Source organism: Chelonoidis abingdonii, chromosome 25 (assembly GCF_003597395.2).
Source record: "Chelonoidis abingdonii isolate Lonesome George chromosome 25, CheloAbing_2.0, whole genome shotgun sequence".
Lineage (NCBI taxonomy): Eukaryota > Metazoa > Chordata > Testudines > Testudinidae > Chelonoidis > Chelonoidis abingdonii.
In genome coordinates this window covers 3330959-3348164 of record NC_133793.1, presented here as the reverse complement: position 1 = coordinate 3348164, position 17206 = coordinate 3330959, and the positions used below count along the sequence as shown (strand labels likewise).

General features: G+C 45.8%; 1 protein-coding gene across 3 annotated transcripts in view; it reads left to right on the top strand.

Annotated features, from left to right (window-relative positions):
- The window catches only part of LOC116817044 (protein argonaute-1), a 207907-nt gene extending 200156 nt beyond the window's left edge, over positions 1–7751 (top strand). For all 3 annotated transcript variants that reach the window (XM_075060734.1, XM_032766785.2, XM_032766786.2), the window contains 5 exons: positions 775–969; positions 2192–2326; positions 3540–3641; positions 5111–5310; positions 6177–7751. In XM_075060734.1, the coding sequence (XP_074916835.1) occupies positions 775–969; positions 2192–2326; positions 3540–3641; positions 5111–5310; positions 6177–6285 (741 nt within the window). In that variant the 3' untranslated portion in view covers positions 6286–7751. The remainder of the gene's footprint in view (positions 1–774; positions 970–2191; positions 2327–3539; positions 3642–5110; positions 5311–6176) is intronic.
- Positions 7752–17206: the final 9455 nt, after the last annotated feature.

Genomic DNA, 17206 nt, shown 5'->3' with positions numbered 1-17206 from the left:
GGGGCAGTTTTGTTACAGCACTTAAAGGCATGGAAATGGGCAACTCTACCAAACTCAGCACATGTCCCTTTACGCTTGGCCCGGTAAGGGAGGGTGAGGAAGGCTACCCAGGGGAGAGATGATGGTTACTGCGGGAAGATCCCGAGTTCCTCAGACTAGGCATCTGCAGGTCTTGATGGTTCTGCGGAAGGTTTTTTTGTTGCGTTGATTTAAACAGGGAATAAGAGGGTGAATACAGTAAATTCACTTGTGGAGGGCAATGTGGAACACACAGTCCATGCTGCTTCTCTCTCTTATTTATATTAATGCAACAAGCGAACCCTCCACAGAGCTGTCAGGTGCATGTGCCTAGCAAGGATCTGTGAACCTTTTTTCCTGGAAGTGGCATGTTCTACTTGCTATGTGGCTTGCTATCTTGTCTCCCAGTCCCGTGATCAATCCAGCCGGCCTTGATGCGTCTCTGAAGAACACTTTGCAGCTGTGGCTCCGTGGTGGGAAGGAGGGAAGCAGCAGTGATCTGAGATCCCAGTACTAACATGTGGACCAGCATCGTGGATCCATGACTGTTGGTTGTTGGAAGTGGTTCCTTTTTGATATAGGTTCTCTGTACACTCCTTCTATCTCTGAGCTCCAGGAGTGGGGGATGGTGCTCTGACCAATGGGACTTGGTCATGGGCGTTCCCATTAAGGCAGCATGACAAGCCAGGCATGTCTTTCCTCCTCTCCCTTTTCTTTGTAATGGCTCGCCATGGCCCATCTGCTTTGTCACTGCAGGTTGTGGGCAGCATGGATGCCCACCCGAGCCGTTACTGTGCCACGGTACGAGTCCAGCGCCCTCGGCAGGAGATTATTGAGGACCTGTCCTACATGGTGAGGGAGCTGCTCATTCAGTTCTACAAGTCCACCCGCTTCAAACCCACCAGGATCATCTTCTACCGGGACGGGGTTCCAGAGGGGCAGCTCCCGCAGGTAAGGAACCCATCGGCGGGGCTGCTTGCACTGCAGTTAAGCTGGGGCACCCTGCACACACTCTTCTGTGGATTTGCTGGTGCTCACCCGGAGGAGGAGCTCCAGACGTGCCTCATTCAGATTTCACAGCCCAGGGTTAGTTTTTTGTTACGTGCGCAACATTCTTTTTGTCTGTATGGAAGGGCAGAGTGAATGCGCTGGCTAGAGCTGGGCAAGGTCTGCATGGACACCTCTGCCAGCTCTCCACAATCGTAACTGGAGTAGCCTCTGACACTTGGCATGCTAGACATCTGTCACTCTCTGCTCAGACACAGAGCGGAGGGATGGTTTTGCAGAGCAGAACAGATGGGCTGGGATGAAGTCGTTGTATTGGCTTTGGCCTGTCACCCGAGGCTGGATTTGAACTTGGGTCTCTAGAAGTGAAGAAGTTGAGTGCATGGCTGCTGTCACCTACTCTGCATAGAGAAGTGCCCAGAGACTGATGGTGCCTCCTTGTTTTTCAGTGTCCACAGCGCACGCTCCTCCTTGAAGAGTCACAGCTGCCAGAAGGGCAGGGATCAGTGCCTCTCTCACCTCTTCCTCACCCCCAAATTATTGTCTAAAGCAGCATTTCTCCCCCTTCTTGATACCACCGTCCAGCTTGCTGCGTCCCTAACCTGTGTCAGGGAGAGCTCAGGGGCTGGTGCTGGCCCAAAGACCAGCCATTGAGAAACACTAGTCTAAAGGCAATTATCACTGGGTGCCCTGGGGATCTGAGGCAGCCTCCTGTGTTTGTGGGCAGATCTGCTGAAGGGGGACTCAGGGAGCTCTGGTTTCCCTGCTATGGTCTAGAGAAGTAGTCTGAAAAAATGAGACGTGCAGTTGTCTAGTTGCCAACAGTCCTAGTTACATGTTTCTTGACAAGAGGAGGGGAAATGATCCAAACATATGAGCTGGGACTTTTTAATGTCTGTCCTCGTGCATGAGATATATGCACTGGGCTCCTTACTCATTTCAGTGGTGTTGGCTGTAAGGGCAGCATGGTGCCAAGCTCCCTCTCCCTGCTTGGGTTGGAGAAGGCTAGTGCCAGGGAAGCTGGGCTGATAATATACAGTAAAGGAGCTGCCCCGTGGCAAACTAGCTGCTGTCTTGCCGGCACTGCCACGTAAAGGTTTGGGGGTCCCTGTGTTGGCTCTGTCCAAACAGTGGAGGGGGAAGAACTGTGTTCTCTCACTCATTCTAGATTCTTCACTATGAGCTGCTGGCAATCCGAGACGCCTGCATCAAACTGGAGAAGGATTATCAGCCCGGCATCACATACATAGTTGTCCAGAAACGGCACCACACCCGCCTCTTCTGTGCGGATAAGAATGAAAGGGTGAGGCTGTTGAGGCTGGGACTGGGAGGTCGTCTTGGGGATGGGGATGATTGATTAGTCACCAGCCCTGTTGAAAAGAACTGGCCTAACCTTGTGTGGAAAGTGTAGCGTTAACCAGTGGCGCAGTCCTCACAGGAGATCCTGCAACCATAACACTGGCTGCAGTAGCAAAGCCTCTTGTGCTGGCTTGAGAGGCTGGGCACAGTTCACTTGCATTCCATGTTCCTAGGAGGTGAGTCTCTAGGGATGATATTTAAAGAGCAAGAGTCCGGTTGAAAATATTTTTCAGCATTTCATCACTCGAGGGGTTAAAATCGCTCAGAGGGTTAAGATGGAGGGACTGTGAAAACATGTTTGATCCCTGCTGTTCTCAGTGTGCAAGCAGCAAGATGCAAAAAGCTGAACTTCTCTGTTTCTCTTCCTGGCTCTGCTCCCTGGTGCTGGCTGCAGTGATGGGGTTCTGAACGATGGGGGGGAGAGGAGGGTACAGAGGGAAGAGGTTAAATTAAAAAAATCAGGGTAACCCTCCTATTGCTAGTAGGGTTCCGAAGTGAAACCCACATTTGGAGCCAAGCCTAAGCTGGCAGTGGCCCATCTGAAGAAAGATGTGGGAAAGGCTTTTGTTGACCTTGGCATAGGAAGGAGTGTGGGTGCATGACAGGGGCGATTGAGGCTCTCTGCAGAGCCCCTAGAATTTTTGGCCACTGGAAGTCCATTTCTGCAGTAGGAAAGTGCAAACACTGGGGCACTTCTTTCCCCCTCTGCCTCCATCTCGTCACCCCGTGCACTGTCCTTTGGTGTCACGTGTGCATAGAGCACTAGCAAGCCTACCACTCACTGCTCCGTGCAGAGGGCTTGATTTCCTGCCATTTCCCACCTGGGAGGACTCAGGAAGCACCTGTCAGGGGCACTGCAGAGCCCTGTTTTGTAACCGGGAATGGGAGTGTGCCAAGGGCCCCTACAGGGTGGAGCTGCTATGGAAGAAACCTGCCACTGTGGACTCACGGAGAGCAATGGTCCTTGGCTCTCGCTGAGACAGGTGGTCACACTGGGAACCTGCCAGGCATGAAGCTGTTTAACTTTGTGCATGGGACTCAGGGGAGTATAAATCTGACAGATCCGGAGGGGGCAGGGTGTATGGGACAGACCCGGGGCTGTGCCGCTGCAGGTAACCAGAGGATACAGTGCTTGGGTCTCGGTTCAATCTCTGCAGATTGGCAAGAGTGGGAACATCCCGGCTGGAACAACTGTGGATACGAACATCACCCACCCGTTCGAGTTTGACTTCTACCTGTGCAGTCATGCAGGCATTCAGGTACCGCGTCCCAAGCCTGAGCGAGGCAACACCATCTGGGGCTTCCTTCTCTTAGGGCCTGAGAGGTTGTTTGCTGACTGCCCAGCACCCTTAGCAGATCAGCTACAGTCTCCCTGCCTTGTCCAATCCTCCTCATTAAAGATCCCAACCTCCCTTTCCCCAGCAATGGCCATTAACGCTAGGGCCCTGGCCAGATTCCAGTGGGGAGAAATCTGTTGGTCTCTGCCCCTGTGGCTTCAACTGGATGCAGTGTGGGGGGCAGCGATGGGGGTGGGGGTGTTCTGTTCTCTCCCCAGTTGCTGAGCAGGGTTGCTGTGGGATATTTCTGCAGAGGGGAGGAGGCCCTTGTCCATCTCAGGGGAGACTTGCTTAATATTTCTGTCCAGGGCAGCAAAGGGTACTCTGTTCTTAACTACTCAGCTCTGTCATTCTTGGCCTTTAGGATTTCAGTTTATCCAGGGAGCAGAATACTGTGTAGAGGCTGGTTTGCAGCAACCTGCAGCTTCTAGTGCTCCTCTTCCTAGGATGTCCTAGGAAAGAGTCAGCCCAAAGTGCCAGCCCCGCTGAAAACGCCTCAGCTGGGTTTCTGTGCTTCCCAGGCTCACTTGGGTTCTCTGACTCTGACTTCCCGCTGATGCTGCTGATTGTCAGGAAGGACCTGGAAACCCATCCTTGCATGGAGTCTGGGCAGGGAAAGTGCCATTCCAGCAGCCGCTGAAGCAGAGGGAGTCTGCTCTGCAGCTGGTTTTAAGGGGCCATGAATATTCTGATGTTGCATTGGCAGCTGAGAACGCTGCAGCCTGCAGTAACTCCGCTGGTGTTTACAGCTGCTTCCACGCGGGAGGCTTTTTGGCTTCCTTTCTCGCACTCCAAGGACAGGAGGCTTCTGGCTTCTGAAGAGCTGGAGGGAGTCACTGGCCAAATACACTAGGATACAGCTTCCAATGCAAAGGGTCAGGAGTTTATTCCAGCCTGGGCACCACCGCAATGACTTGCCACAGATGCACTGGCTCTGTGGGGTAGGGAGAGGGGGTGGGCTGGCCAGCTGCAGTTAGTGCTTCGCATTATATTCATTCACCCACCGATCGCCAAGCTGCCTTGTTCCAGACACTGGCAGTCTCAGGGATAGAACACAGGCACCCCAACTCCCCTTGGCTGATCTAACGCCTAGGCTGCGTCGCGTTCTCTTCTGTGTGGAACCTTGCGAAAGAAGCTCTGCCAGGCCTGTTCAGAGAGAGCTGACACTGGGGCATCTGTTTTGTCAGCTCTGCAGCTTGTTCCCATGCAAAAAGCATCTTTCAGTGCAGCCTTTGGATCTCTCTCTCCTGCTCAGACTTTTGGCCAGGTTCCCAATTAGATCAGGTGGGTGGGAGGGCACGTGTACTTCCTTTCAGCCGCCCACCTCTGGTTCTGATCACGAGATGCGCTCAGACGGCAACGCCAACTCCTCCCCCTCTCCTCCTTCCCAGGGTACGAGCAGACCTTCCCATTACTATGTCCTCTGGGACGACAACCGGTTTACAGCAGATGAGCTGCAGATCCTTACGTACCAGCTCTGCCACACCTACGTGCGCTGCACCCGCTCAGTCTCCATCCCAGCACCAGCATATTATGCCAGATTGGTGGCATTCAGGGCGCGGTACCACCTAGTGGACAAAGAGCATGACAGGTGAGTGGTGCCGCTGCACAGAGACACTCACGGGCTGTGTGGCACCTCCTTAGCCGTCTACCAGATGGCCTCTAGAGGAGCCCTCCAGGGTAGGCAGTGTGGGGTGGGGCCGGAGAAGAGTCCGTCAGTCATTCGTTCAGGTCCGTGCTAGGACAGGAAGCCAGCTGGTTTTTGGGTCTCAGCACGTGTAGGCTAGGGCAGTACTGGTTTTGCTCTGCAGCAGACCTAGGGGGCACAGAGCTCTCAGCCCCAGGACAGGGGATGCTAAAGTGGCTTTGTCTTCCTTTGTGCCATGCTGATCCTGAGCTGCTCTGAGGGATGGAGTAGCTGCCAGCCGAATCTAGACAGCCCTGGGGGCCTGTCTGAGTTACGTCAGCCTTCCTACTTTGCCCTGGGGGCCTCCGTGCTGCATGCGGTGGGGCCACCCCTTGACAGACCCTACAAAGGGGCTTGTTGAGGGGTTCTCAGAAGGCAGGTGCCTGTGCTAGGGGAATCCCTCCCCGAGCTGGAGCCAGAACTTTTAGCTCCTTTGCCACTTTGGCCCTTCTACGCAGTGTGAATGGGCTGAAGAGCACATTCCTGGGCCCTGACCCCAGCCTTTCCACTGTGGGATAGGAAATCTCGAGTTCTGCATGGTGATGCATGACTGGGGATCTGGGACTTGCAGCTGGTGAGCTGTGACCACTGCTTGATGCTGATCTTAGCCGCCTGAGTTACCTTGGGCTCCCCAGCCCACCGCTTGCTATAGCTGCTGACTCTTGTCACTTACTGACACTCTGAGCCCTCTATAGCACCTAGTGCACTGGGCCCTGATCCTTGACGGGTCTCAACGCTTAATGATCCAGTTGTGTGTTTTGCACTTTCAGCGGAGAGGGTAGCCATATATCTGGACAGAGCAACGGCAGAGACCCGCAGGCCCTGGCAAAGGCTGTGCAAGTTCATCAGGACACTTTACGTACCATGTACTTTGCTTGAAAGCCTAACTTTTCTTACCTCATTCAAGAAAGCTTTCAGATTTGTAGGAGCCATACAAAAAAGGAAGCATTGAGACACCTTGGTTGTTCCAATGAGAATCACTGCAGGGCAGGCAGCGTCACTTGAGGCAGGAGACCAACACCACATGCGGAAGGAGAGAGACCAGACCCCTTCGTAGTATGGGAAGAGACTGATTATTTTTCTGATTTTGCAAATCTTCACCTGACCAAACCAGTGAAGGTGTTTAAAGAAGGGATAAAACGGAAACAGAAGCAGGTTTCCATTTTAAAATGCAATACACTATAGACTTCTGACTGCAAAACAAAGGAATTGGTCCTCCATTGCCAAACAGATGCTGGTTGGTATTTTGGGGGTGGGGTGGGGGGATTTTTAGAGCCTTAAACAGAAGACTAGATTTATAAAGTAATATTTTAGGATACAAGATGCTTTAATGGGTTAAGGAAAAAAACTAGTTTGTAGAAAAATTCTAACACTAACATTTGCCCCCCATGTAACGTAAGGCACCCTAGCACTTAGCTCCAAACTGATGAAATCTGTCTTCCTTATGTTAAAGGCTAGTTAGCTGCTTCCATTTGAAGCAACAGTCACAGACTTTTCCTTGGGTGAGTGCCTTACTACGATGCTGCAAAATTTCAACATTTTTATCTTGTAATGAAAAAATATAGGACTCTTGTCTTGGTGATGGTCCATATTTCCATCCAAAGGAGTTGATTTTATATTCATAAAGTTACAGTTGGTGTTAGATCACAACCTCACAATGGTTAAACTCCATTGAAAGACGTGCACTTTCATATAGGACAAGTTGAATAGCTGCTGACCCGTTTTTGTTTCCAGTGTACTACTTTGTTATTTAAAACTGCATTTCTGACAAATGGGGGCATTCATCCCATGAGGACAGAAATCCTCAGTTTAGTATTTTTTTTTCCTGAATTTCTACAATGAGGACACATCGGGATTTTTTTTACTAAGCATTATTTTTATATGATATGAAGTCTGTTGCCAAAATTCACAAGTCATTAACATTGTCAGAGTTTACATCACTGCACTTCCTGAGACTTTGTATGTTCATGCCAGAGATTGATAGTATTTCCTGTCCAATGAGTGTATTGCTAACTGCAGTCCATGGAGCTGTGGGGTATTCCTTTGTTATGTTCTAGTGCAGAGGTTGGCAACCTATGGCATGCGTGCCGAAGGCGGCACACGAGCTGATTTTCAGTGGCACTCACACTGCCCGGGTCCTGGCCACTAGTCTGGGGGGCTCTGGATTTTAATTTAATTTTAAATTAAGCTTCTTTAAAATTTTTAAAACCTTATTTACTTTACATACAACAATAGTTTAGTTATATATTATAGACTTATAGAAAGAGACCTTCTAAAAATGTTAAAATGTATTACTGGCATGCTAAACCTTAAATTAGAGTGAATAAATGAAGACTCGGCACAGCACCTCTGAAAGGTTGCCGACCCCTGTTTTAGTGCATCTCCCATGCGTCATGTATATCCATTACATCTTTATGGGCTGTGTGCTTTCTAAGTTACTACCTGTCCAACTCCAGCATGTTCAAACTGTTGTGGTAGTTTCGCTGCTAGGTATTGCTGCTCTTTGTACCACAGATGTTACTGGTTTCATGCACAGGGATTTTAAAATCTGAAATGCTGCCAGATTGTTCATCATTGTGAAGAATGAAATGAATTTTACTGTCACTGGGAATTTCTTACTGATTTGTGTCATAATAAGAAAAAAGTGTGGTCTTCTCCCCCCCGCCACCAGTAACACGTTGACAATATTTTAAACTCATTTTGCCGTACGGAATGACCCTTCTGCATGGAAAGCTGCGGAAGCTACTCATTAATTACAGTAAATGGGCAGGTTATCCCAGTTTAATATTTAATCATGCACTACAAATTTTCTTCAGGAGAAGGAACGCTTTGTCCAGCCAGTTACTGGACTGACAAGGGGAGTGATTTTACTGCCAAAGCGAACCGGTTTTAAAAGCCTAGCAAACGTACTCCACCAATATCCATTACTAGAAACGCATTTTGTTTCATACCTTCTGATATTTCAACTTGCCTTGCTAGTAGTTCATAAAATCAATTTAGATCAGGTTGACCATCGTGCTCTAATACAATAAATTATTTGTAGCTCCTCCCCTCTCCCCCCCAATTGGGTACCATGTTTGTTAAGAATTAAAAGATAGGTCTGCTATGCAAACTAACTCTTGAGCCCATCAGTGCCACATTGTGTGAAGAACCTAAATCTAGAACCGTTGTACTTTTCAAGACTACAGTGTTTGGATCATAGTCTGCTTTCCATCTTGTATTGAACTCCACTGCTGTACATCTGCATGGGCAGAGGCGGGAGCCTAGGTGGTGGTCATGGTTGGTCGAATACCCAACCCTCTGGGGGGGTCTAGAGAGTAGGGAATTCATCACCACTAAGTGAGAAGCCTACATTGCTTTATAGAAGTGCCTGCATAGTGACACACAGTCAGCACCTCTCAACTCCATCCCCAGAATTCCACTTGGTATTATTTGAAAGGATGATCCCAGAGGGGATAAACCCACCCAATCTTGTAGTAGTAAGCTCCTAATTAAGGATAAAAATTGGGTTTGAGTTTGGGTCACACGTTGTGTGTCTTTCCACATGTTCTGCACATCTGTGCTTAGGTTGAGGTTCTCTTTGAAACTCAGTTCATTCACCAGCATTACAAGTGAACGTACCTTGCTGCTGTTGTAAGGTCAGAGGTTTTTGGTTTCTAGTTTTATTTTTGTTAATGTTTTAGTTGGGTCTGGAATGCTGAAATGTCTTTTAGTAGCTGTGGCATAGCACATGCCGTTTTTAACCATTTGAAATCAGTGTGTGGGCATTTACAGGCACAAAAAGGCTGTTGCTCTGTAACATTTTTTAACTAAGACTTGAAATGTAAAATGGACCTTAAGATTTGCACTCATTTGTAAGGTGGCTGTTCATAGAGAACTGTGAATCAAGACACACCAATGTAGGACCTGGTTTGAACAACTTTTATAACTACACAAAAGCTTCATGGCTCGTTGTCATAACTATAAAGGGAAGGAAACGGCTCTCCTGTGTACAATACTATAAAATCCCTCATGGCCAGAGACACCAAAATCCTTTTACCTGGAAAGGGTTTAAGAAGCTCAGGAAACCTGGCTGTTACTTACAAGTTTGAAATATGAGAGACTGGTTCACAAAGATTTGGAGAGCCTGGATTGGTGTCTGGTCCCTCTTAGTCTCAAGACCGAACAAGCCCCAAAACAAAGAGCACAAACAAAAGCCTTCCCCCCACCAAGATTTGAAAGTATCTTGTCCCCTTATTGGTCCTTTGGGTCAGGTGTCAGCCAGGTTTCCTGAGCTTCTTAACCCTTTCCAGGTAAAAGGATTTTGGTGTCTCTGGCCATGAGGGATTTTATAGTATTGCACACAGGAGGGCTGTTCCCTTCCCTTTATAGTTATAACACTCATGAAGTGCTCCATTGAAAACTTTGCAGATCATGTTCTGCCCTTATCTCACCCCATGCATGTTAGAATTTTAAACCAATAAAAAAATGAAATAAATTTTGTAGTTGCTGTGCCCTCTGAACCATGTTTCCATTTCCAAGACATTTTAATGGGTTAGATTTACCTGCATGTTATGTATATTGGATTATGCACTGTACCTTTAACATGGCTTCAGTATTCTGTATTTCTACCCTTTTGTTGTCTGAAGTATAAAGAACTAACTGCATGTTGGGGTGCTGTGTGTTTTACTGCCCAGAGCAGATAGGTGTTAACCCATATACATATCACGACGTATAGTTAGGTACAAATCCCATGTAAAGCAACTCATACAGCTCCTGTGACTTTTCTGAATATGCACATGTCCCTTGTACAACTGGAAACTGCCAAGTGCTTGCAGTTCTGTGGGAGACAGAGTAACTTCAATTTAACTGTCAGCCATTTAATGAGCTTGTTTACATTATGCTTATATCTGAACAACTAGGGGTGTCTGAGGGCAGAACATACCTCAGAAGAACTTGGAGGTGGACAGAGAGGGTGTTCTGATATTTGCAAGTCTGAGATGCTCTGATACTTAGTATTGAAAAGCTTGAACCTTTATAAGCTCAAGTGTTCACTGCAAAAATGAAACGTTTTCTTTTTGGAAAATTAGTGCAAATAGAAGAATGGGTTGATTCTTTTTGGGAGGGGAAGCGAGACAGCAGAACAGCAATAAAAAAGTGAAATACATATCTTGTGCTTGTGATTTGCACTTCAAAATATCTGTGAAAGAAAACTGTAGGGGACTCCAGTGCTTTTGTGTTCAATTTCTAACCCCTTTTGTACCTCCTTATTCAAGCAATTGTTGAACTGTACATAGATGTTCACAAGACACTCGATTTGGTTTGTGTTTTTTTTCTTTTCCTTGTGTTTGTGTGTTTGCTTTAGATTGAACTTTGTATGGTCCATTTGTTAAATAGATATCAACAGTTGATGTACAGTACTTATTAAAAAAAACAAGCAGCAGCACAACTTATTTTGTAAAGAAAATAATGGCTTATATTTTAAAGGTTGAATATCAATTTTTGTATGAGGGGAATTAAGATTGGTAAAGAGTAATGATATCCTTGGATTAGGCCAAAAGAAAATACATAACCACCTCTTTATTAAAAAAAAACGAATTAAAGAGTTCCAGAACACTGTATTTATATTGTTTTATTGCTTCTGTGGATTTTTTGCCTTGGTTCTGATTTATGCTTGCGATTTTAACTGTGCAGTCCCCAGTGTCTGATTCTGTAACTGTTGGCAGAAGACCTAATAAATAAAAGCATTGCTGTTATGTTGGGGTGGCACTGCTGAGTGAAAGCCAGGGAGAATCCCTTGGGGAAAACCACATATACAAAGTAGTAAAAGCATAATCGAGAAGAGCTCAGGTACAAACAAAAATACTCAGCTGTACTTGGATTGCATCAAATACTCCAGGGGTCCCAAGTCTCCTTGGTTTCCAGCCTGTTTTAATTTCATGAGAGGAAAACAATGCAAATAGTTCTCTTAAAATTTCCTGGACTGTGGTAACGAATCCAAGTTTAATAAAAGCGTCCTCTCTCTGTGGCAATGCTGAGTCCAGTTAGACCTGAACTCCTAGTTTATTAGACATCAAACAGCAGTGTACGTCACTGGAAAGGTAACTTGTTCCAGAATTATTTTGCTTGTGATCCCAATATCACTTGATGTTAATGGTTTCCAGACAGGTAATATACAGGCAAATACATGTTCTGTGGATTTTTGTTATGACTTTAGTTACAAAATCCAACTTGGGAAAGCCATAATATTTAAATATTAGTTTGAATATATTTGGTCCTTGGCTCAGGAGTTCCCTTCCATTTGTGTAATTTACATCTTCCCACAGGATTTTTTTTTATTTCTTGTAAGTTCCAGAACAGTACAGTTAATAAAGTGTACAGTGAAACCTCATTATCCAGCCAGATAGAACAAGGTCGTAGATCTTCCCTGGGCAAACAAGGTTTTGGTAGAGGGGAGACCTCCAATTTAAGTATGCAGCTAAGACAGAAATTAGCTGCACTGCATTCCATATACTAGATTTCTTATCCCACATCACTGGCTTCAAGATGCATAAACGACTGATTTCAGGCTTCATTTGCATTTCTATGTGTAATCTCATTCTCTAGATTTGTGCCATTTTATAATACATGTGTCTGACAAAGTGAGTATTCACCCACAAAAGCTCGTGCTCCAATAGGACTGTTAGTCTATAAGGTACCACAGGGCTCTTTGTCGCTTTTTACAGATCCAGACTAACACGACTACCTCTCTGATACCTCGTAATATTTAGCACTTTCCATCTTCAGGATTCTTTATGAACTACTTAATCCCCTCAGCAGCCAAGAGCAATGCACCTTAGTGCCTGGGGTTTGTGAAAGTAGGTAGTTTCTCTCTTAATGAGGTGCTAGTGGTAGTTTGCCCTGTCTCTATGTATTGACATAACTTTTAAAACTGAATGTAGTGGGTGAACTGTAATTGTGATTTATTGAATAACATAAGGCCCTTTCTAAACTAAGGTGTTGACTGATTGCTAATAACCACACAAGCAATTACTTGCTAACTGTCAAGCCACAGCATAGGGAACAGTTGTTTTGCAGTGTATTTTTGAGTGGATGCCTCTGCAGTACTCTTACAAATCTTTGTCCTGCTACTTCCTTGTGCTGTATCTATTTTACTAAACCCTAATCCAAAGTAGGGGTTTGTCCTGCAATTTCAAAGGGATTGTTCAGGAGAGTAAGGTTTGCAGGAGTGGGTCCTGTTTAGGTGAATGGGTCTAAAGTACTGAAAAAATGGACCGGACGCGTGCCAGTTTCCAAGTCGTAGTTAGCATCTGCTATTCTTAATCCTTAAAACCCTGGTTTGTCTTCTGAACTAACCAGCAGTGAGATTAAAGGCCTGGGCTATATATTAAATAAATCAGGTTCTGGAAACGCACCATGACCTTGAACTGCTGACCCAGAGAAGGGGCATGGGGATGTTGTCTGAAACTTGGGATATTCCAAGGTTTAGTGTGGAGTGAATTTTCATGGGTTGGGAGCTTCTGAATTATGGGTTGATAGTGAAGATGCTGGTAGGCCACCTTGGTGCTAATACACACTACTCTCAGCAAGCGTTTATTGAGTGGGATGCCCGTGGTCAGCCGAATTAAATATATTGGAATGTGGAACTATATTAGGTATTAATGGAATCCTCAAGCTCAAGAGAAGTGTTTAATTGTTATTTATTACAAAGGGAATTTGTAAAATACCGTTATTAAATGTAAACAGTTTTTTGGCCATTAGTACTTTCCCTTTCATAAAGGAACAAAATGTATTTTGGTCAGGATGATCCTAACTATTAAAATCTCTAAATTCTGCGTTCAGAATTGTGCCTACTTCAGAAAAAAAACCACCTCTTACGCTGAAGTGGATAAAGAATAAAATTCAGCTTCAGCTTGTGTCCTTTGTCAGGTGGATGGAAATTAACTTTTAGAAAAAAGCTGCAACCTTGTGTTAACAAATGGTCTCCTTACAGAAACACCCCCGGTTGTGGTGACAGTATTCATGTAAACTGCAGAAACTCAAGCACTTGCATGACTTTAAAATGTGTGCAGGTGGCAAGGACTGTTCTTCCTCAACTGAATGTACCCAACGGGCTTGTTAGTGATGAGAGTTACTCTTAAACTGAGGAGAGAACAGACTCCTCTCAGGACTTCAGTTAGGGAAAGAGAACGTTTGCCTTTAGTTTCCAGTTTTTGAGTCATTTTACCATGTAATTCTTGGATTAACGGGTGTGAAGCGCAAACTTGATCCAACCAGCTCCAGTGGGGGCAGCTGACACCCTTAGTTCCATGAGCAAAGTCTAGATCCTGTAACTTGTGTTCTCTCAGAGCTACGCTCTGAAGCTCCACTCCTAGTGTTTGAGACATTCTCCCATGTTGTAACCATCTTCCCTAGGAGCACCACTCACCCAGACTTGCCAGGCTGAGTAGTGCTCAACTGAAAAGCCCTGTTTGAAATGAGCACCCCCTAAATTAAAATTTGGAAATGTGACCTTGTGTCCAAAAAGCAGCTGAGAGGTGCAGAGCTGGTCAGACCTATAACGAGACTTACCTCAATAATATTGTACAGCAGTTTTCCTACAGTGAATAGCTTTCCAAGCAGAGGATAAATGCTGCTAATGATGCAACTCCCACTGCTTGAGGCAGCAGAGAAGGTCCGTGGCAAATCTAAAGCATGTTTAGCAGTACATCGTTTCATCTGTTTTGCTTCTGTAGGTGCGAGGGAGTCCCTGCACCTACTCTAGAGCACACACTGTTCAATAAAAGCTGTGGTCTTCAGTGTGATCTTTCCAGTTATTCACATTCACATCCATTTCTTTGAGGTCTCGCTTGCACGCACCCTTTGGGTCTTTTTCCAGATGTCAGTTTGCCGTAGAGGATGTCCTTTGGGATGCACCCATCATTCATTCAATACACATGCCTAAGCCAGCAGAGGTGTCTCCGTTAGAGGGGTGTTTGCATGCTGGGTTTGCTGGCCCATTTGAGCACCTCAGTGTTGGTGACACTGTTCCTCCAGGAGATTCCAAAGTTTTGACAAAGGCACCGCACATGAAAGCTCTTGAACCTCTTTCTGATGAGAATATAAGGTCCATGGCTTGCTCCCATACAAAAGTGTGCTGATAACACATGCATGATACACACAGATCTTTGTGTGTTCTGTCAGTTTGTTGTTTTGCCAGACCCTCTTGCTCAGTCTAGATACAGTAGTGGCGGCTTTTCCAATGCGGCTGTTGAGTTCTGTTTCAAGTGAGTGGCTGACTGCACTAGTGGATTGTGGATAATATTGTTCTCCGCTTCAAGTTGTTGATCTTGGTGGAGAATGCTGCTTCAATGCCTTGGTACATTGTCTTTTTTTAGGCTTATGGTGAGCCTGAAGTCTTGGCAGGCTTTGGAAAATCTTGCAGGTTCGATATTAAAAACAGTGTTAAAGGGACTAGCCTTTATCCTTGTCAAACTGATTCCCCAGCCTCTCAGGAGTCTTGCACAAGTGGAACAATATGAAGATAACCCAAAGGTCAGTGTTAAGGTTGTGTTGTGAATATCTAAAGACCATCTTCATCACTCGAGTTCTTTGGTCTAGGCCAAGCTTGTAGCACAGTTCAGGGATTTGCTTAAAATGGATGAAGGAGCCAGTGTAAGCTTATGGCATAGTCCAAATATTCAGTTTTAGGGGACATCTTGTAATCATTGTAGTAGCAGCAGCAACTGGAGGCTGTGGCTACTGATGGCCAGGTGGCAGGGGTATGACCTTTTTTAATCCAGACCCATGTTATAGACTAGGGTCCAGGGAACAAAGATCATTCTCTAAACTGCATTACTGCGTGGAGTGGTTCTCTCTGTCTACTGTTGTGGAGGAGTCAGCGTCTCTCTCACTCTCTGAACTTGACTGCACCTGCTCTTCCCTCTGACTCAGTTCCTCTTAGGTTTGGTGTCTCTTCCAGCACTGGCATTATGCCTCCACAAAACCTTTCCTGTTCCTCAACTTGTTGCTTTGTCTCTGCTTCCTGCATTCCACAATGACTGTTACACCTTCATTTATACAACTGATGCCCTCGGCAAGCTTGTTCAAAGGCCCTTAGCTGTAGGTATGCTCCCCTTTGGGTATCTGTGGTAGCAAAAACCCAATGGGCTGGCAGAGGTGCTTGGTATCTTAGCCTTGTCTACACTAGAGAATTGTATTGTGACTAGTCGTCATGCAGAGTCCATACTAGCCATCCTGTTTGAGCTGTACCAAGTCCACTGCATTCACACACAACACTCCCTGCACCACTGCAGTTTCAGTGGGTACATCTGCTTTCCCAGTAGTTCCTCGTCCACTCTTCTGCCCTAAGCACTCAGATTTCACCCATTTTATATATATCTATATATGCAAATGCTTAGTTTCAGAAGTGAATTAGCATATGGATTTGAGTGCAGAGCCTTAAGCAGGGAGGACAGTGGAAGAATACTGAGGCTATTTGTGGGTTTTTGCCAGGCACAACTAAAATGTCAGTGCTATCTGTGCTGTCGCTGCAGAAGTGCAGAGCAATTTGGTGCAGCATGCAGTGGGTGTGAGCCTTGCTTACCCAATTACAATTGTAGCAGCTTTGGCAACTCTTTGAGCTCCAACGCAAGCATTTTGTGTATACAGGTGTGTGCCATGTGCCTCCACTGCTGTAAATCTCTGACTGGAGCCCTTGGAGCAGTGATATAGCAATGGGGAGCTGGGATAACAGCAGAAGTTGGCTTCAACTATTGCAAAGTAGCACTTCTATTTACGTGTTAAGGTTACTTATGCATTGACTTTTGGGTGCAGATGAAAACCTTAACATTGAGGTCAATAAGAGGATGGAAGTCACCACTGCTTTTCAGTTGTGAGACAGAATAGCATTTTGTTAGAATCCCACTTTAATCTGCCTTGGGCTGGAAGTTTATCATAAACCACAAGCAGCTGTGGTTTACCCTGCTCCAGAAACATTATGTCCTGCTCTGATACTGGGCTGCCTGTGTCAGAAAATGTTTTGGCATGTTTTTAAGTAGAGGGAGGGTTTCGTTCAGACATTTGGGATTTCCCCCCATTACTGGTGTCATTTATGTGGGCCTAGTTTCATGATGATAGAGGTTTCACCTCCTCCTCTCACCCTATTCAAAGCCACAAGGCCTTTATCCATGGGGGTTTTTTTTGGTATGTGATCCAGTTCTTTATTCCTAACAGCTTGTCTACAAATCATCAATGTAAAATCAGGTATTAATTTCACTGTCAGCCTGCTGCTTAATATACATTGCCCTGGCTATAGCTTTCAATGTGTTTAGCATGGCACAAAGCGTATTCCTCCTCCTCCCCCCGCATTGGCAGTGCAGTAAGCACCAGCTTTAATTCCAAGAACAGCAGTTGGCTTCTCTGCATATAAAGACATTTTCAGGAACTTGCTATGTTGCTTTTCCCAGGTCTTGGGAGGAAATCATCCTGTCCTAAATTACTGAAGAAACTGGTCAGCTAGAGTCAAACACTGCAAGAGTATCAGCTGGGGCTGGCAGCAAGCACTGGGCATTGTTGATTAAAGCAGGAAGAGATGGCAACAAGTGCAGATGAGGGGAAACACAAAAATGGCTGTGGACTTTTTTTCTGCAGCATGCACCATATATGAGAACTGAGAACAGCTGAACACTCTTCTGCTTCTACTCCTACTTTCTTTTCCAAGAGTTTTATTCCACAAGCCTTATTTTCCCCACCATTGAAGTAGGATCCTTACAAGTAATTCAGGCGGGTTGTTGGGGGGAGCTACAGCCATGCAAATGTTGATAAGTGTGTATCCATTTCC